Source organism: Heteronotia binoei, chromosome 21 (genome assembly GCF_032191835.1).
Source record: "Heteronotia binoei isolate CCM8104 ecotype False Entrance Well chromosome 21, APGP_CSIRO_Hbin_v1, whole genome shotgun sequence".
NCBI classification, from domain to species: Eukaryota; Metazoa; Chordata; class Lepidosauria; order Squamata; family Gekkonidae; genus Heteronotia; species Heteronotia binoei.
Genome location: NC_083243.1, coordinates 51,331,232 through 51,352,427, shown reverse-complemented (window position 1 = coordinate 51,352,427; position 21,196 = coordinate 51,331,232). Strand labels below are relative to the sequence as shown.

General features: G+C 45.3%; 1 protein-coding gene across 1 annotated transcript; it reads left to right on the top strand.

Moving 5' to 3' along the window:
• The first annotated feature begins 1,256 nt into the window (after nucleotides 1-1,256).
• On the top strand, nucleotides 1,257-19,935 carry VASH1 (vasohibin 1). Its single transcript, XM_060262526.1, has 8 exons — nucleotides 1,257-1,880; nucleotides 2,265-2,614; nucleotides 11,836-11,924; nucleotides 13,195-13,251; nucleotides 14,049-14,123; nucleotides 14,922-15,303; nucleotides 16,698-16,810; nucleotides 17,744-19,935. The coding sequence occupies exons 2-8, from the start codon at nucleotides 2,336-2,338 to the stop codon at nucleotides 17,814-17,816; spliced, it is 1,068 nt and encodes a 355-aa protein (XP_060118509.1). The 5' UTR covers nucleotides 1,257-1,880; nucleotides 2,265-2,335; the 3' UTR covers nucleotides 17,817-19,935.
• Nucleotides 19,936-21,196: the final 1,261 nt, after the last annotated feature.

Sequence of the window (21,196 nt, the reverse complement as noted above, 5' to 3'; positions counted from 1 at the left end):
CTAAGTCCCTGAACAAGTTTTTTTGCTAGATTATTTTGTCCTATTTGACTCCTTCACTCCTGCAACTAAATAAACTTACCTTTCATGAAGTTTCGGTACCCTTGCCCATCTTTTTTGTTATTTGCAATATTATTTTGAATCTTCCACCCTTATCTGTTAGCTGTTTCCATTGCTGCTATATGCAGAAAAGGAGGTCTGGCACCTACTATCAATCACACTTTCTTTTGTATGCGAGCCAGGTCACGCAAAGTGATGGTATCACTTTACTCTGCTCTGGTTAGACCTAACCTAGAGTATTGTGTTCAGTTTTGGGCACCACAATTCAAGAAGGATATAGACAAGCTGGAATGTGTCCAGAGGAGAGCAATGAAGATGGTGAGGGGTATGGAAACCAAGTCCTATGAGGAAAAGTTGAAGGAGCTGGTTGCCATTCCCTCCAGGAGGACTTATATCTGAGGCCCAGAGATCTGTTGTAATTCCATTAGAATTCCAGGCTCCATCTGGAGATTGACAACCTTATCTACTCCCTGTTTGCAATGTGGTTCTAGCTATCCTTCTGTATATGCTTTGCAGAGCTCATATTTATCTACATATTTATTTGCTGCTTTCTCTGTAATGGGGATCAAGCTGCTTACAATATTGTTCTGTCCATTTTTTTTTTCACAAAAACAACCCTGAGAGGTAGTTAAGGGTTAGAGACCCACTCAAGATAACTCAGCAAGGTTTAAGAAAAGGTGAAGATTTGAACCTGGCTCCCCACTCTACAACTACTGGCTCTTCTCAGATCAACGGATCTAAGACAACCCATCGAAATGTATGTCAGAACTAATGTCCAGTGAGCAAAAACAAGCATTTCACTACAAGGGATGATCGCCAGGACTTCAGTTGAGTTAAGCCTCTCCGGGGCTCCGACTCGTTTCGCGTGCTAGAACAAGGGAAGTCAGGAACGGACAAGAGTGCCTTTGAGTACGTGCAGAGCGCCTTTCACAACCAGCGCCCAACAGCTGGGTCAGGCGGCGTTGCTCCCTAGCAAGTTTAGGAGGCAGCCCTAGAGCAGAGCGAGCGCCCCTCCCGCCCTCGGTGGTCTTCCTGGCCTCTGCCTCCACACGACCTTGCCGCAGCCCGCCCGGCTTGGTGGGGGGCGATCGCTGTCCCTTTAACTAGCCCCAGTCGGGCGGAAGGGACGCATGCGCATCACGCGTTTGGCTCCTGGCATGGGGGGAGAATCGGGGCGCCTACCCTCCCGTGCAGGCAGCCCCCGGGCGCCCAAGCCCCAGGCCGGCTCCTGTGCTTGCTTGGGCCGGAGGTGCGGCCCGGAAGGCTTGCAGGACTCGTCCCTTCCTCGGCGGCCCGGCGGGCGGCTTTGTTCCTCGCACGCAGCATCTGCCCGGCCGGCTCCTCCTCCTTCTCCTCGCCCAGCGGCAAAGCGAGCCGCTGTCTGCGCCCGGGCGGGCCTTTGTCTGTCTGGCTCGCCCGCAGAGCTAACGGGGCTGCTGGGGAAGAGGGCGCTTTCGCATTCCTTTATCTCCAGAGAGCAGCTGCTGCAGCCTCTGCGGCCGTCTCCCTTTCCCGGCGGCAGCGCCCATGGCATTGTGACCGGCTTCTAAGCTCACCTGGTTTGCAGCGGGCAACGCTCGGGTTGCACCTCATAAAGACCCCCGGAATTGCCCTGGAAGGCACCCGCCTGGCCCAGGCTCGCTCTGCCTGTCTCGCCCAGCGCCTTGACCTTCTCGGGTTTGCCTGTCTTATTGCCCCTACTTGAGTAAAGGTGACTTGCAAGTGTCAGGGCTTTGTTGGCATCTCTTTGCTGCTTGGGGGTCTTTCCCTGTTGCTCCTGGGGGGATGCCCTGCGACTCTAACCATTGGCGATGCCCTGGTAGGTGAGTAAGATGCCTTCTTTAAAAGCCTGACTCCCTCTAAGGGACCTTGACCTTTTTCTCCCACTCCCTTCTCTTGGTTTTCTCTTAATATTCAGACTGGGGACTTTGCCATAGTTTTCTGATGCTACTGACTTGGTGGGTGGTGGGTGGGAAATACCTGAGTTTTCTCCACCTCCGCTTAAAAAAAAATCTCTCCCATCATTTCCTTTGTTCTTTCTTGGCTCTTCTAAGTTCTTCTTGAAGCAACAGCTGCTTCTTTGCGGCTGGAGAGGCTGAAAAACAAACCTTGGCATTGCAGGGTTGTGTGAATGAACCACACCCTTTGGGGGATTCTTTCTGAAAGGGCCTTCCCCATCTTTCTAACTGTCATGTCTTCTTCAACAGCAGTGGCACCTTCTCCAGCAGTCTGAGGAGGCCAGGCAGGCCCCTGCTGTAAGGAAGAGAAGGTCTGCTTGATGGACGCTGGGATGTCAGGCAGCAGAGAGGATGGCGGCGGCAGTGCAGCCGTGGTCAGGAGGTCAGAGGCTAGTGAAGGGGTTGCAGAGAGAGAAGAAGAGCAAGAAGAAGAGGGGGACGAAGATCTCCGTGATGGTGGAGTCCCCTTCTTTGTGAACCGAGGAGGACTTCCCATTGATGTGGCCACCTGGGAAAGGATGTGGAAACATGTGGCCAAGATCCACCCTGATGGAGAAAAGGTAGCCCTCAGGATCCGTGGGGCCACCAACCTACCCAAGGTGAGAAGCTGGAGGGAGAGATGGGGAAAGTGAACTACTAGGTAGAATTTCCAGTCAAGCTACCAATGAAGGAACGAAAAATCGCAAGGGCTTTGGGATGACCATGCTGAGGATGACAGTCTACAACCATGAAAGGCTGTAGATAGCATGTTTCTTTTGTGGTTGTTTGGAATGTATCTCTGTGAAGACTCTAAGTCACAAGAGTGCAATAATATTAGAACGTTATCTTGGGAATAGTGTAGATTCTAACAAAGAACATACCTGTTTTTGCTTTGTTGTTGAAGTGTCTGTGAAGTGTTGAAATAGCCTGAGTTACCTCTGATAGTCCAGTTTGGTTTTAAAATCCAGATTTTGCAAAGCTCTTCGGGTGTCAGGGGCCATGTTGGGAAAATAACTGAATCTTGTGCACATTGTAACTGTCTAGAATAGATGGGAGGAAATAACTTTCATAGGAGCTGTATGAAATAGGCTTATCTGGGTGCAGGGATGGGGCTGTGGAAGGAAGAAGTGGAGGAAAAGTTCTTCTGTATTTCCTAAGACTGGGATGATCTAGCTGGGAAAGTACCTGTGAAGTCTACATGTCTAAAAGGCTGGTTAGGTAGAATTTCTGGAGGTGGGCATGTTAAAACAGCAGTCCAGTGGTATCTTAGAGACTTTAAGAAAATCTTATTTTAACATAAGGTTTCCTAAGTCAGGAAACTTAAAATCTTATTTTAACATAAGGTTTCCTAAGTCATAAGGTTCATTAGATGCATGAACTGTACATCCTTCATCCCACATGAATGAGCATTTCATGTATATGATAAATTCACACTGGAATAAATTTTGTTGGGCTTTAGGGTTCCTCCAGATTTTTGTTTTATTTCTGGTATCTATTTTGGTCTTCTTCCAGAATTCCATAAAGTCATTCATCATCTTCATGGGACACTTACATTATACATGGTCTTGCTCTCACCCACTGTTCAGTGTAGGTCACTGCAGCTGCATAAGCTGCTGTGTTGGAAAACTCCTTTTCCTCAACCTTTAAGGCTCAGGTCCAAACTAGACTTTGCATGTGGCCATTTCAGCACTTGCAAAGGTGGGGGGGGGAGGGACAAGATCCCATTTCCACTGTGCTGCAGGCCCAATCCTGATTGTGCCCTAGCAGCATTTTTAAATGGCCAAATTTATCTCTAGTGCAGTGTCAGCAGCTGCAGGTAGGACCTGTAGCTGCTGTAATGTCTAGTTTGGCGCTCAGTGTGCCTTACTTTCACTGGATGGAACAGAGTCTGGGAGCCAGACACTCCTCCCACATCCCAAGTACAGACTGAGCAGGGCCGACCCTTCCACTAGGCAAACTAGGCAATTGCTTAAGGTGCCAGCACTGATAACATCACTGAGTCACATGGGGGTGCCCAATTCCACACCCCCATGTGACTCAGTGATGTTATCAGTGCGGGGGGTGCCAGAAGTTAGCTTTGCCTAGGGTGCCAGACATCTACGGCCGGTCCTGAGACTGAGACATCCCAAGTACAAACTGAGAGCCAGTATGATGTAGTGGTTAAGAATGGTGGGCTCTAATCTGGAAACCTGCGTTTGATTTCCCACTCCTCCACATACAGCCAGCTGGGTGACCTTGGGTCAATCACAGTACTCTCAGAGCTCTCTCAGCTCTGCGTTTCTCACAGGGTGTCTGTTGTGGGGAAAGGAAGGGAAGGTGATTATAAGGTGCTCTGATACTCCTTCAGGTAGTGAAGGGCAGGGTATAAAACCAACTCTTCTTTTTCTTCTGAAGGGCTCACCTTACAGCAGAGCAGAAGTGGCCAGTGGAATCTTAAATGCTTAACAGTTGTTGAGACTTGAGCTGTTCAGAGGCTTGAGTCTGCTTTATGACATGCATGAAAAGACCTGCAGAGAGGTGTGTTGGGAGACTGAGCTGCCAGTCATGTAACCTTTTTTTTCCAGTCATGTTCCTTTTTTGAGTAGGATCACACAGGAACACAGATCTGGCTGGCTTGGCATCGGGGGGTGTGTCCTAATATGCAAATGAGCTCCTTCTGGGCTTTTTCTTTTTAAAAAACCCTGCATGATATAACATAAAGCTGCTGTGTATCAAAACTGGGAGTGTAACATTTAATCTTCCAAACAAATGGAGATGAATCTTGGAAAACCAAATTGCACTGTTGTCTTCTCAGCAGCACCACTGGTGTTTGGTCTTGGTAGATTCAGAAGCATTTGAAGAAATATATGTATTGAGTACATATTATCATCCCTGTCCTTTCATCAAGGAGCTCAAGGCAGTATGCCTCATTCTCCCCTCTTCATTTTATCCTCACAGCAGCTCTTACGTGGAGCCTGGCCCAAGGTTGCCCTGCAAGTTTCCGTAGCGCAGGTGGGGATTTGACCATATGTTTCCCAGATTCTAGTTGAACTCTTTGCACTGAGCTGCCTGTGTTTGTATACCCATTTTTTTAAAAGTTCCGCTAGTGGGTGCCATTGTATGGTGTTGTAGTAATGCCAAAGGGCTGTCGGTGTCGTTGCAGATGACAAACTTCTCCACAGATACCAGGGATAGGTATGAATCTTCACCTCAATATTGCTTTCTTCTATAATGTAGCATATTTATCCTGTTTGTGACAGCCTTGTTAGAAACTATTTAAAAATGTTGCAATAGTAAAGGTCAATGGTGGTGTGTAATTCAGGAAGAGTTTACCCCCTTGTGTAATGAGGAGCAACACCAGATGGTTGAATTGGGTGGGCAAGGAGAGAGAGCATCTCTGGGGAGAGTTAGGGCAGATGGGAACCTAACACCGCTAAAATGGAGAAAGAGAAACCTCATACAGATTGTGCCTGTTATTAACAGTTGTTTGGTACAGGACAGAAGTGCTAACCATCTGCCACCTAACTACATGAAGTGTGTATCATGGGGAGCTGCTTGAAAATGCAACTGTGCAACAAGCCATTTGTCTGAACCATGTGGCCACCCACCCATCTGGTTCTGGAGGCTTTGAAGCACACCACTAGAAAATCTCCTGAAAGAGAGGGCCTGAACACAAATAGATGAAGTTGCCTTCTATCAAATCAAACCACTGGTCTATCAAGGTCAGTATGGTCTATTGTGGCTGGCATTGGCTCTCCAAGGTCTCGAGTAGAGGTCTTTCACCATCGTGTACTATCTAATCCCTTTAACCGGAGATGCCAGAGACTGAACTTGGGACCTTCTGTTATGCAAAGCTGATGGTCTACCACTGAGGCAGTGAAAACCAGTGTGGCATCATGATTAAGAGTGCTGGATTCTAATCTGGAGAACCATGTTTGATTCCCCACTCCTCCACATGCAGCCAGCTGAGTGGCCTTGGGTTCCCTCAGAGCTCTTTCAGCCTCACCAACCTCACAGGGTGTTTGTTTAGGGGAGTGGAAGGGAAGCTGATTGTAAGCTGCTTCCAGACTCCTTCAAGTAGTGAAAAACAGGTATAAAAAAAGCAACTCTTCTTCTCTCCATTGCCATGGCTGCTGTCCTCACAACGCACAAATGATGTGTCACTCAGGATGTGACTTTTCACCCTCCCCTAGCATTCTTGCCACATAGGCCACAATGAGTTCAATGGCACCATCATGCCTAATACAGTGCATCCAGGGCTGGCTCGCCCACTAGGCAAACCAGGCGGGAGCAAACCAAATTGACCCCGCCTCCCGGTGCCCAAGACAACGGCCTAATTTGCCTCCCTCCCCTCCCTACTGCCAGCTCCCTCCTGCCTGCCACACTCCCACCCACCCCCCAGAAGCTTAGCCTGTTATGGCCCACTCCCAAAGTTTGCCCTGCCCTACCGCTGGTGCAGCCAGCTCCCTCCCTCCCGCCCCCGAAGCTCGCCCTGCGACCGCCTGCCCCATCTCCAAAACTTGCCTTACCACCCCACAGCCAGCTCCCTCCCTTCCATCCCCCCTCCAAAGATTGCCCTGCTGCTGCAGGCAACTCCCTCCCGCTGCCCCCAAGCTCACCCTGCCGCCACCGCAGCCAGCTCCCACCCGGCCCCAAGAAGCTTGCTGCAAGGACCCCGAGCCATATCGGCTTCAAGGTCTGTGTATGTTTTGAAGAGACCTCTGGAGGAAGCTTCTCCTTTCCAGAGAGGGGGAAGAAACTTCCTCTAGAGGTCTCTTCAAAACACACAGAGACTTTGGAGCTGATATGGCTGGGCATGCTCGGGGGAGGGGCACCTGCCGCATGGGGCTACTAGCAAGTAGCTACACGCCTGCTGTCTACTCACAAGTAGTGCCTGCCACCTACTTATGAGTAGGCAGCAGGCATGGGGACTCAGGGGCGGGCAGAGCTGTGCTGCCTAGGGCGCTGGAAGGGCTCGGGTTGGGCCTGAGTGCTTCTAGTTTTCATCGCTTTGGTTGTTCAAGTACTTTTTGCTTAGGGGCTTTATTGAGTGGTCTGGAGTTCTGAATTGGGCTTTAGGGTTCTACCTCCTGACTTGGTTAGACTCAAGGATTCTAGTGCCAGTACAAATTGACCCACATGAAGGCATTTTACTTGGATCATGTTCCAGCATGGCCTGTCTTCATTGATGTCTTTGGGTGGCCCCATGATGGGGCACAGCATCAGCTGCATGCCACGTTTCTGGCTTAGGGAAGGAGCAGGTGGCCGCCCCGGGTTACTGTGTCTTGTGGGCTATCCATGTGTTTTGGGGCCATATATCTCTCTCCAGCCTTGGACCAACTTTGTGGCTTTTGGAAGATTTCCCTCATGTGGAACAGATCCAAACCAATCTGCTTCCTCTGCTGGGCACAGCTGGTGTTGCTACTAGCCCTTCATAGCAATGAGATGGTTGACTATGTCAGTTGTGGGTGGGAAGTCTAAATTATATTATCCCCACCCCCCCATTCTTGAAAGTGTAAGATCTTCCTTCTGCTACTATAACAAAGAGGCAATAGGGCAGAAATTAATAAAAATCCACACACCCCTCTTCTTTGCATTTCTGTTTTCTTCTGAGAGCTATAGCTAATATTTCTATCATAGAGGATTCATTAAGGCATGCTTTGAAAGAAGCTTATATGCGAACAACATTGCACTGCAGAAATGGTTATATTACCTTTTTATCTTGCCCCTTTTCCTCCAGGACACACAAAATAGCATTCATGGTTCTTCCACATCATTTTATCCTCCCTGTGAGGTAAGGTCTCTGAGCCTGAGAGGGAGTGGCTGGCCCAAAGATTCACCCTCTGAGCTTCACTGGGGAGTTGAACTCCGGTCTTCTGACACTCAAATCACTGCACTATAGGCAGCATTGGAGGAGCATGAAACTGCTCCTTGGATTTGCTTGGCTTTATTGTTTAACATTAAGAGATTTATACTCCACTCTTCGCACAGGAGGTAGCTATTCTTGAGCATCACTGCCAGGCTTTATCGCCCACCCCCACCAGATGCTTTGAGATTTAGGACTCTGCTGTCCAAATGTACAGAACACTGCAGACCTGCCAAAGCCCAACAGCAATGGCTGTTCTGTGACTGAATTACATCCAACCTTGATTCTTGTTGCTGAACTACATCCAACCCTAATTCTGAGTCAAATATGAATGTTTGGCCAGGCTGCTACCCCAGTGCCAGTAATTCACATACAGATTTATGACTCTGGTTGTCTGCATTGCAAAAACTGTGGGGGTGGCAGGAAACAAAGAATGATTTCATTATGCCTCATCTTGAGGAATGTGTACTGTATGGTATTGCTTTGCATACCTTCCCCAAAGTGGACTGTCCAGCAAACCACTGCTTTTGTTAGAAACCCTTTGAAAACTGCTGCTCTGGACTCATTTATGTTGTACAGCTCCTAGTACTGCCTGTTGGCAATCTATAGTGAACATGCATTGTTGGTTCTTTGTGTGGCCTCATTTGAATACTACATACAGTTCTGGTCACTGTATCCCAAAAAGGACATTGCAGAGCTGGAAAAAGTGCAGAGGAGGGCAACCAAGATGATTGGGGATTGGAGCACCTTCCCTATGAAGAAAGGCTGAAGGGTCTGGGACTTTTCAGTTTAGAGAAGAGTGGTGGTGGTAGGGGGGCATGATAGAAATGTATGTATGAGTTAGAGACGGTAGACAGGGAGGACTGTTTCTGCCTCTCCCAAATACTAAATTAAGGGCATCCAATGCAGTTGATGGACAGTAGATTCAGGACAGACAAAAGGAAATACTACTTTCCATGACAAGTGATTAAAATGTGGAATTTGCTGCCAGAGGATGTAATGATGGCCACAGGAATAAACAGCTTTAAAAGAGAATTACACAGCTTCATGGAGGAGAGGGCTATCAGTGACTACTAGTTGTGATAACTAAAGGGACCTTCCACATTCAGAGGCACTAAACCTCTGAAAACTGGTGTCAAGAAGCAACATCAGGGGAAATTCTCAGCCTCTATGCCCTGTTGTTTGCCCTCCAGAGGAACTGACGGGCCACTGTGTGAGGCAGAATGCTGGACTAGATGGACCACTGGTTTGATCCAGCAGGGAGCTTTTTACGTTCATGTGATGATCATGCATCTGCATGAAAATCTCCCTCTCTGTTTTCAGGTGTGATGAAATAAGTCCTAATCTTTGATAGTATTTTATGTGACATTTCCATCACAAGCCCAGCTGCATCTTGGTAGTGACTGCTATGTGGAAAGGTTGACTCCATCTGTGGTGGCTTGCTACTGTCACAAATTACATAGCAGCTGCTGGGCTGCTGAATTTCTGGGGCCCCTCTGTACCTACAGAACTGATCGTACTGTATATCCTTACTGTATATTCTGATCTTAATAGCCCCGGCTAGCCCGGTCTCATCAGCTCATGGAACCTAAGCAGGGTCAGCACTGGTTATTATTTGAATGGGTGACCACTAAGGAAGTCCAGGGTTGCAACACTGAGGCAGACAGTGGCAAACCACCCCAAACATTTTTTACTCTGAGGACCCCATGAGGGATCACCATAAGTTGGCTGCAACTTAAAGCACTTTCCACCACTGCCATATCCACAGACAAATAACATACTTTTTCAAAACTCTCTTTAGAAAGGAATAACAACAATCCCCCCGGTTTTTTCTTTTAGCAGTTATTTGGATCCATTAATTTAAAGCTTGTTACTTGACAGCTTGAGCTGAAGAATTTGCAACAGGACATTATCCCAGTGCAATCCCAGAGCAGCATTAACAGTTCATGTCCTTTTATCTCTGAAAGGCATAAAGTCATGTTGCTTTTCCTGCTACATACACGTGCACATACACACACACCCTTTTTGTCTGATGGAGAAGGCTGTAGTCTTGGATGTGAAGGAAACTCTCACCCATTCTGGGCTCCAGGCCCAGTTCTGTGTACACTGAATTCCCCATCAGTCTAATTGCCTAAGTGAGAGGCTAGTTATAGCAGGAGAATCCTCCGCTCTTTAAGTGGTTTCCATTGCGTTGTCTGGGAGTGTTGGATGTCTGTGTGTCATAATGCTTCACACCATAAAGATGCGTACATAAAGTTGCCTTGGTTGGAAAGCTTGTTTTATGTCGGGGAGGGGGCGCATTTGACAACAGTGATGCATACGTAATAAGTAGTAGTGGGTTAAAGGTAAAGAACCACTGAACCATTAGACTTTTATTAACCTTAAATATGAAGCCAGAATATTTTTCCTCATGCAAGTAAGGATGGTGATGAATGCTTAGTGTGTTGGAGGTTTGGGGGTTGGGGATTCCCCCCTCTTGTTGTGATGGAAATCTTGGCTCACTTCCTCTTACTGACTGACTGACTTTGAAGAACTTCCTGGTATCTCTTGGGCCCTTCTCTTTTGTGCTGTTGTGTTTGGGGCATATTGGGAGTCGTTTGTTAACTTTAAGCCCTAATAACATTTTGAGAAGTGCCTGCTGCTTGGTTCTGTGATCTCAGCTGCCTTTTGTGTGCACACATGCACCTCTGCTGGAGAAATAACTGCTAAATGTGCCACTCTTCTGACTTCATTCTCTTTGTCTTTAAGATTTCTTCGGTGTGGGTTTTTGTAAGATTCCAAAAGGGTAGACATGTTAGTTTGTTGTAGCAAAAGGGTAGCCATGTTAGTCTGTTGAAGTCCAGTGACACCTTAAGACTAGTAATATTTATCTAATGGCCCTTTGGATAAGAGCCTCCTTGCTAGTTTACCTCACATAAATTTCAGTGGTTGTGTTCTTCCATGATTCTTGGCTATTTCCAAGTTTTGCAACATTGGAAGTGGTGTTTATCCCTATTTGTTCTGCAGGGTATGGCTGTGTAATACCCATGGCTGGGGCATCTACATTGTTCCCTGCCAAGAATGTTTCTTGCTTTCAAGGACCTATTGTCCTGTTTGAATATCCACTTGTTACTCTTCCTTATAATTGATATAGCATTTGAAACTTTGCCACATGTTCTGGCTTCACAATAACCTGATGACGCAGCTCTTTGCTACCTTTTATCCAGACTGGAGACTAATTTGCCTAAGACTGTAAACAGAAGTAGGATCCCTATTGAATTCTGGTACAGCAGATAAGGTGCCTCTGCTTCAGCTTCCTGCATGTGGGGAGGACCTGCCTGCCTTCTAGCTACCTAAGCACCCCACTGGGCACTCCTTATAAGTTTTGCATACAACAAACACTGTACAAAGACCCTAGAACATTTCACACTAGACCTTTAACCCTGGTTTAGCCCTGTCCCCAAGCTGACCTTCTACACTAAAACCAGAGAATCCACATAGTCACAGAGTTGGTTTCTCCGATTCTCTGATTCTAGTGCAGGATGTCAGTTTGGTGGCAGAGTTAAACCAGGATTAAAGAGCTAGTGTGAAATTGGTCCCTGACTATTTAGTGGAACATTCAGTCAACAAGAAAACCAAAGTAATCCTGTGAGCAGGGACAGTGCCTTGAGTTGAGACTATAAAGGAGCCTTCTCTGTAATTCCTTATAGTTCCAATGACCATAATTCTATAGCTTCATCACTTGTCATGTGTTTGAGTGCCTCTCTTTTCCATTTTAAGAGTTTGAAATAATCTCTTGTAATTGTCTGAAATCAGAAGACTAAATGCTCTCTCTTTAGAACTGTCCTCAAATGACCAGCAGTTTAAAAAGAAAATAATTTCATGTGTTATGTGGAACGATGATCTCATGTACCTCCACATTGGCCCTGGGTGTAGGCCTTGTATGCAAGTTGATGTCTCTTCTGGTGATCTCATATCTTGTCTTTTCACCATCTCCCTCCCCCACTCCCCATGCAGATCCCCATACCAAGTGTGCCTACACTCCAGCCGTCCACTCTTATCCCTGAGCGCCTGGAGGCTATACAGCGCTATATCAGGGAGCTTCAGTATCCTTTTTACCTTTGGCTAAAGTGCAAGGGGTGGGGAGAGAAAGAGCGAGATGACTTCTCAGCTGACCACAATTTCTGGCAGCCTGGAGCTTCAGCCAGGCTGGGAACTGGAAAGTGTTCTCTCCCAAAAGAAGCAGCTGTTTTATTACAGCCTACAGTTTTGCTGGCCTGAGTTGACTTGCTGGTTTCTCTGTGTTCATCCATTCCTCATCCCAGCATCCTATGTGTGACTGAGACAATGATAATCTTTCACAAGCGCTTTGGCAGAGTGCCTACCAGCAGCAGGGCTAATGGTGAGGGGGAGGGACAGGAGGGCCATTTGGCCTGGGTCCTCAGATTTAGATACTTTTTAAGGGGGGGAAGAGTTTGATAAGTTTCCCAACTTGCTTTATGAGCATACTTATTAAAGCCAAAGTGTGACACATTCTCTTCCTTTAAAGATGCAGATTTAAGCAAATAAAAGAGGTGATTTGGTAAAATACATTTTTTGTTACCAGAAACAGATGTTGTCACTCTTTTTGGTGCCTTTAGTTTTGTTGTCACCTTTTTTTAATGGCTAAAAGGTAAAGGTAGTCCCCTGTGCAAGCATCAGTCATTTTCGACTCTGGGGTGACGTTGCTTTCACAACGCTTTCACGGCAGACTTTTTACGGGGTGGTTTGCCATTGCCTTCCCCAGTCATTACACTTTCCCCCCAGCAAGCTGGGTACTCATTTTACCGACCTCGGAAGGATGGAAGGCTGAGTCAACCTGAGCTGGCTACCTGAACCAGTTTCCGCTTTTTAATGGCTAGGGGCCTCCAAAGCTGAAATGGGCCTGAGCCTCACTGGGCCCGAGGGGGCCTGGAGACAGCACAACAAGGTCCTCCATACCAGGCTGGGGTTTCTGTCTGTGGGTGATTCACCAGCTATGCAGGAAAATGTTTGTTTGTTTGTTTTTAAAGGCAAAAGAACTCTCCACTTAAATAGTCTGACAGGGACTGAAAATGGAATACTGAAGGCTGATGAGTGAAGTTTAGCTATCTGTTGCATCATTTTATCCCAAGCAGGTCAAAGAAGCATATGAAAGGTTTTTCTCCCTCACAGCACTATCAAGTAGGTTAAGCTGATAGTGTGTGACAGGTCCAAGGTCACCCCGTGGACTTTACGGCTGGCATGATAAAAAGGCTATCACAAAAAAAAAGGATGGTGTCCTCTGAGAAGAGTATGTGCTTGTTCCCGCCCATTCAGCTCTTTCAAATGGTGTAGCCCTTAACAGTTTGCCCTTATGTACAATCATACTGGAACACAGTTCTTTGAAATCAAGAAAAGCAGGCCTTTGACGGGGTAAGTATTCTCATGATGACTCTCAGTACTGGGATGAGGTGCTTCTGAACTCTTCCCCTTCTGAGTCTGACAAAATGCTGAGGCTGAACTCTAAGTTGGCCAGGGTATCTGTCCTCCCCAAGGAAGCGCAGCACAAAAGCTGAATTCTGCTTTGAAGGCAGCTGTCCAGCATCATGACCATTTGTCCAAGATTTTCTTCCTGCAGCTGAGGAGCCATTAATCAGCAACAAAGTATCCACTTTAGTCACCAAAGCAGCATTGTGGGTTTCAAGAGTACTTTTTGAATTCATGGGCTTTGGATAGATTTTTAGATAAGATAAGCTCTTGCTGGAAAGAACATAGCTTATGTCTTCATAGCCTTGCATTCTTATTGCACAGCAGACATTTCTGGTATTCATTGTGCCACTGATATAGTAATGTTATGGCAGTAAAGGTTTTTGGAATTGGATACAGTAATGCTGATGGAGATGAACATTTTCTGATTGCAAAGAATTCTCCTAATTTCAAAACTTCTTGCAGGCCTAATATCCACATTGACTTAAAGGAGCACCTCTGCATTGGCTTGAATAGGAGGCATTCCAAATATATATTCTGAGGATGAATGGCTGCTGAATCATAGAGGGGAAACCATCTCCCTAGCGAGTGGGGGAAGAGCTGAGGAACATAGCCTGCATCTAACAAATGGCTTTTTCTTTCTTTGCATGACCAGATCATTCCGTCTCCTACCCTCTTGCCATATGTTCTGCCCTTTTTTATTCTGATTATCCTCTTGCTCCACACCTTGTCTTGCCCTTTAGGCTGATGGATTTGGCCAAAGAAATGACAAAAGAGGCCCTACCAATCAAGTGTCTGGAAGCTGTGATCCTGGGAATGTATCCTTTCCTCTTACAGTAATCTGTGCCACCTCTGATGTTTAAATGTTGTTTCTGTATTGCTGCTCTTCTGCTGCAGTACTTAAGACCACTTAGATTGCTCTCCTCATGTACTGTCCTACCAGATGGGAAAATGCATTTGGGAAGGAAGGTTGCTGTATGCTGATCACACATAATCTCTTTTGGACAGCAAGGATACCCAAGAACAGATGGGCCTATTTACTACTTGAATTAGAAATAAATCTTAAAATAAGATGGTAGAATGTTTTTGGTTTAGTTTGTCTCATCATTTGACTTGGGCCTGAGTTTTCAGGAAGAAAGACTATTTTAAAATAAAGAGAGCATGTCCCATTGCTTATTTTTTTCAGCTGAAGAAACTGTTGACACAAAAGTAGTTTAAGAGGCCTTGTGTGAAATGCATAAGCTTTGGAACTGGCTGATAGTAAAGATCACATTTCAGCATGATCTTGTGCATAGACAGGCACTTTCACACACAATGAATAATGAGCTTTCAATCCACTTTGAATACACTTCAGTGATCATTTGCAAGTGGATTTTCTGGTTTCATACAGTAATATCTGGTTTCAAAGTGCAAAAGGAGCAGACTGGAGTTGAATGGCTTGTATCTTTAAGTGAGGTAAGTGGGATTTGGTATTTTGGTCTGTCTAGTTCTAAGTATTGGACTTAGCCAGTTAAAATAGGGCCAGATATTTAGGAAACATGGCAAAGGATTCCTGTTAGGCTTCCCCTCTCTTCTTGTCATACCATTATTTCCTGAATACTTTTCGCCATTGACAGTTACCTCACCAACAACATGCCAACACTGGAGCGTTTCCCCATCAGTTTCAAAACCTACTTCTCAGGGAACTACTTCCGCCATATTGTGCTGGGAGTGAACTTCGGGGGCCGCTATGGGGCACTAGGCATCAGTCGGCGTGAGGATCTCATGTACAAGGCACCCACCTTTCGCACACTGAGTGAGCTGATCTTTGATTATGAGGAGGCATACCGGCGTTGCTGGCACACCCTCAAGAAGGTGAAGCTTGGCCAATATGTGTCCCATGACCCACACAGTGTGGAGCAGATTGAGTGGAAGCATTCCATTTTGGATCTGGAAAAACTTGGCCGTGAGGAGTTCCGGAAGGAGCTTGAGAGGCATTCCCGTGACATGAGGCTGAAGGTAAGATGGCTGGAGGTATGGTACTGTCACTGCTTAGCAGGCCTTGAATTCAGCAGGAACTCACAGGAGCACAGCTCCTGAACCTTTCTGAGGGTTCCCCCTACTCCTCCCCACCCATCTTCCTTGTCCATTGAATAGTAGGTACAGCTGCATAACAATCCCTGGATGAGCTCCAGCACCTATTTTTCTACAAAACAAGCCCTGCCACTTAGTACTACTTAGTCTCCCACCTTTTGGGGCAAGCCTTGAATCCATTTAGGCTGTCTAATTGTATCCTGTTGTTTACATGTTTAAGGGAGACATTGGTTATTTAATGCCACTCAGAAGGGGAAGGAGGAAAAGAGGCGAATCATTAGCTTCTCCTTTTGTCTTTGCAGGATTTATGAAGTGTTAGGTATACATCTTGCTGTTTGGGGAGATATGGATAGCATAATGCTTAATTTGGCTATTGGCAATAGAGAGATGTGTGAGACCTTTAGAAAGTGTACACTGCAACTGATGGATAACATTCATGGGAATTACTCTAGCAAAGCAACTAAGGTTGCATGATAAGCTGACATTTGTTTAAGCCAGTTTTGCACCAACTTGGGCTGCACAACAGCCCACAGTTTGTCAAGCTCAGCCTGCTGCTTGCTGGCCTTTCTGCTTCCAAACAGGATCCATGGGTTCTCTCAAGCTCCCTTGTACTGTCTGGCTGCTGTCCAAGTATCACTCTATGCAGCTTGCTCACTATTGGTCAGCCACAATAAATGTGTGGGGAACAGTTGGGTAGTCAAGACTGGCCAACTCCCAGCTGAGCTGATCATCAGCTGCCCTCTTTTCTTACCTCCCTGTTCTCACTAAAGCTCAAAAATGCATCCTGAAATGCTGTCCATGGTGGAGTGGAGGTCCCCCTGTCTTCAGAAACAACATTTCAGGGGTATTGCAGATTGGAGCAAGAGAGGACTAAGTCTGGTTCTACAGATGCAAGGCTGTAGATAAACTGCAGTAGATCCCGCCTGTGGTTTAAATTCCACTTCAGGTCTCACCAATACATTGCAATTTGATGGACATCTAGGTGCAGATTGCCCACTTAGATCTGACTTTAATTCACTGTAGCTTATTGTGATATTTGGGTGTAGCCTAGGAATATCCCTGGTTCAAACTGCATTGTTCACTTATTAGTCTCTGCCTCATAAAATGGAGATAATATTGTCCTGTTTTACAGGGTTGTTCCTGTGGGTTTCTGATAGATTGTACATGAAGCTTTGAATGTTTAAAAAGAGATAAGCATTTGTAGTACCCTTTGTAAACTGTCTTTTCCTTCTCTTAACACATTCTTCTTCTTGCTTTGATGCATGAAATGCTAGGACTGTTGGAAGTTGGTTGCAGTACTCACTGTCCTTCTCCTTTAGATCAACAAAGGAACAGGCCCACCATCCCCAACCAAGGAAAGGAAGAAGGATGTGTCCTCCCCACAGCGAAGCCAATCTAGTCCTCATCGTCGCAACAGCCGGACAGAGAGGAGGTAAGCAAAATGCTGTTGTGTAGAACCTATATGGGTGTGCACTTGTACTTATGTCTATCTTCTAACTTTCCAACTATGACCCAAGTGCGTGAACTTAGAAGATTTTGGGACCCTTTGAGAGTCAAACCATGTTACTTCTTAGTTGTGCCTTCTCTGAATAAATAACTCTTGACTGCCACTTCAGTAACATTGCCCCTTCTGTCCTTTTGAAAGCTATGAATTTGGTCACAGCTAACTCCAGCTTTTGAGAACTGCTCTGTCAGTGGTCCATGTGGATTGGAATAGGCATCTGACGCTACCATTAGCCACAGAAGTCTAGTTAGAGCAGTCCACAAAGATGTGCCCTCCTTCTAAATTCTCTGTGCCTTGATGAGAAATCATTCCATTTTGGTTCCAAAATACCAGCTGCTTGTATCTCCTTCCCTGTCCCCACCCCCAGAGTCTTTTAGCAGGGGCAGGAGTCATCTATCACTTTGCACTTTGGAGAAGCTTGGAATTGTTAAGGTTCCTGCTTCTAGTCTTCTTCAAAGCCTCATGTAGTGAGAGAGAGACTCACTGTTCCTCTCTTTGAGTTCATACTCATGCCAGGGGGAACTTGGAGTCCACAGTGCCTGAAAATTACAGCTGTCTACTAAGCCAAGCCAAAATATGTAACAGAATAGTTTCTCAGAGAACATCTGGGATGGATAACTGACTGATGATCTCTTCCCTCACTGTAGCTGTGTGGGAAACCCAGAACATAGAGGAAACATCTTTCACAACTGGCATTTCCTCTAGAAGAAGAAAGCAGGAAGTATCCTAGCCCATTAGGGGAGGGCGGGATATAAATCTGATAAATAAAATAAATAATCTGACTATTTCACCCACCCCTCCCAGTTTCGTTTATTCTTTGTTTCTCTCACCCCTCTTCCAACCCTCTGCCCCATCTTATAGGCCTTCTGGAGAAAAGAAAACTACTGAGCCCAAAGTCATGCCAGATCTTAATGGTTACCAAATCAGAGTGTAAAGAGACTCGCCTTGTTGGTGGACTCCTGCTTGGAACAATATTTGGACCACATTCGCCTGCAGCATGCTCACTACAAGGGGAAGGAGCAGCAGGCACAGAGAGCTGCTTTTACCAAGGTGTTTCCTGCATTGATGATTCCAGGACTGTATCTTGTAGATTAGAGCATTTGCCTCTCTGGTTTTGTATGGGAGAAGTGTTTTTAAATCCTGCCAACTAAATGAACCTTTTAAAAGTATTGAACCTGGCAGTTGCTGGTTTAGTGTTTGTACAGTATTGTAAGGAAAGAAATATCCTATAGAGGTGCTACAACCTACTGACATTCTTTTGACATGGAGTAATGCCTTGCTAGGCATCTGTCTCCTCTTTCTACTTTGGATGGAATCAAGTTAGCATGAAGATTTCTAGATAGGGGAAGAGAACTGGAATCAAAAATGATGATTCCTGTGGAAGAATTTTTTTAATACGTACCTTCTGAGCATTTTAATATTTTCTAATAAGATTAGAAAGGGAGAGAACCATATCTTAATGTATATCCTGAAATCACCAATATAATCCTTATGCCACTGGTTCCAGTGATGGAGTGCCTTGTACGCCTCCATTCTGTCATCTCTGCTGCAAGCTGACTGGTAATATTGTGTTAAAAGTCCCTTTATGGGAAGCCACTTAGGAGGTGCCTGTGTTATTGTGGACAGAAGGAAGGAGGGTGACATCTGCCAAGAAATTAGAGCCCCCTTGAAGCATTCAAGAAATTGTCTGGAGCTTAGGTTATCGGTTCACTTCCTACTCTGGAGTGTGTTGGCAGAGCATTGCAGGTCTTGGGGTCATAGAAGAATGCAAAGATAAAGAGAACAGATTCCTAAAACAAGGTTCTCTAAGTGTAATGTGCATCAGCAGTAGGTAGGTGTGTATTTGTTCTTCCTACATGCAGGTTGTTAAGCGTGTGTCCAGACTTGTTTGCCTCTGCAAACATTTAATGCAAGAAAGGGCTTCAAGCCACACAGCATCCTGGGATGTGTCAGTGGACCCACATCTGATGTGTTCTGTTTTGCTTCCAGTCTCATGCAGGTTTTTCCTGTGGTTTAGTGTGAACAGGAATGTTGCATTATCTGTCAGTTCTGTGGTTTTTTAAAAAGTGACTTGTGTCTACATATTCCCTAGATTCAGAATCTTTATGGTAGATGTCAGACCTAATTACTTCAGGGTTTGCTGACATTTGTTGTCAACAGACTAGATGTGATGATGGTGAGCACAGCAACACTTATAAAGAGTCCTTTTTGAAGAGAGAGGGTGGACACAATGTTGAAAGAACTTGCTGTGGAAAGGATTGCACTGGCTTTCCTGGTGAATCAGGGAGACTGATACAGAGAATAACTACCAAGCCTTCTCCTTGTCCAAGTTGACTAGCTCACCTTCTCATGGGGACCAGCTGGCTTTGGAACAGCATGAGTCTCCAGTGGGTGAGAATGTAGTGAGGAGACTTCAGAGCAGAGAAGTCATGTAAAAGTTTCATACCTGCCCCACAGTATTGCATTCCTCAATCTTCACATTTGATATGGCCAATTCAGGCTGTAGTTTTCTTATAACAAAAGGAAGTCTGGCTGGTATGTCTTTTAGTCCTTACACACACACGCATTACTAGTTTTTAATACAGCAGGAAGGAGCTGGACTTCCTCCTGATTAGTGACTTGCTATGGCTTAATTCAAACTACCAGCCAATGGGAGCATAGCAAGGGATGAATTATCTATCTGCAGAAACTCCTGGCTGTAGGAGCAGGCAGCATTGTCAAACTAGCACTGTTGCATTTGTGTGTTTTGTGGAATCTTCTTTCTCCCTATTTTATAACTAAAAGATTCATTCAAAAGTGTACACATATTTATTGGGCAGATACAAAACTGTCATGTTAGATTGTGCTCATATCCAAAAATTAATGCTGGTTACCAGTATTATTTAGGGCCTTCTTTGACAAACTCATTTCCTACCTTTTTCTTGTTTACATATGCAAGGAGGAAAAATCTTTGATATGACTGGATCACATTTTTTTTATTTAAAGAACACTTTCTTTTTTTGTAATTTAATTGATTTTAGTTTTTAGGTAATAAAAAACTACACTCTGATGAATATGAAGTCCATGTTAATCCTGAGCAAATTGTTTTGATCACCTTTTGTTTAAAGCACCACATCCTTCCATCTTGTATTACACCATTATTTCTCATTGCCAGTTTAACTGCTAAATCCCTCTATATAAGAAATAGAGAAAGTGAAGAAGGGAGATGGTGGATAATCATGGACTACACTGGTGGTTGTGCTGAATTGTTCAGAACCATCCTTCAAAACTGGGAGAACTGCTCCAAGTTCCAAAGTTAAATTTAAAAGCAGCAATTTAACGATGGGTTAAGCCAGATAATGGATGCCATTGTAGCAAAATGGTAGCTGCCACTAACAGTCCCTCTTTGTGGGAACACCACATCATGAGGCAGCCTAACCTTTTGTTGATGAACCATAATTAACATGACATCGAACATAAGAACCAATTAGATCACATGGGTCTTCTGGTCCTGAAGTTGTCTTGCTAAGTATATGGCTGTTGCTGTCTCCCAGGAAAAATGACCCGTCTGTATATGGAGAGAAACTTGGTTGGAAAGGAATTGGAGGAGAGCTACAATTACTTTAAAATATCCTATTCTCCTTTAAAAGAGAAATGATGTTAGATTGTGAAAGGATTGGGGAGCAGTGGCAACAGCAGCTATTCAGTTTCCTCTGAGGTTATAACAGTAGATCAAAGTAAAATGCCAGTAAGAACTTCCAGTAATAAGAATTCATCAGTGAGATCTTCTACCTGGGGGAGGTTGTAGAGTCCCCTTCCTTCTTGAAGGCATTAAGACAGAAAACTAGTCAAGCATCAGGATAGAGGTGGCTCAACAAGATAATCTTCTATAGGCCCCTTCTTACTGCATCCTCATATAACGTACAGATAGAGGTGAGAATTTTGTACTTTTATTTCAATACGTTAAATTTGCTGGATTAATGTTCCAACAATGTTTTTTCCACACTTTTCTAACCTGAATCCCCTGCCTGGTCTAGGAGAAACTACAGTGCTTTGTCTGCTATCCTTTGCTCCCAAACCAAGTGGCACGATTGGCAGTTCTATGGGATGTAGTCATAGCAGACTGCAGGGAATTCAATTTCATCCTTGGTTTTAAAATTCTCTGCACTTAAAATTGTCAGGGAGAAGGTTCTGGTGTGTGTATCTTTTTATTTTATTGAGTCACAGGACAATTTGTATGGGGCTGCTGCAGATCAGATGTCTGGAGGGATGTAGTAACTCATGTGAGTCTGACGATCATGTTCTTTCTGTCCCTGGAAAGCTTCATTTGAGTCA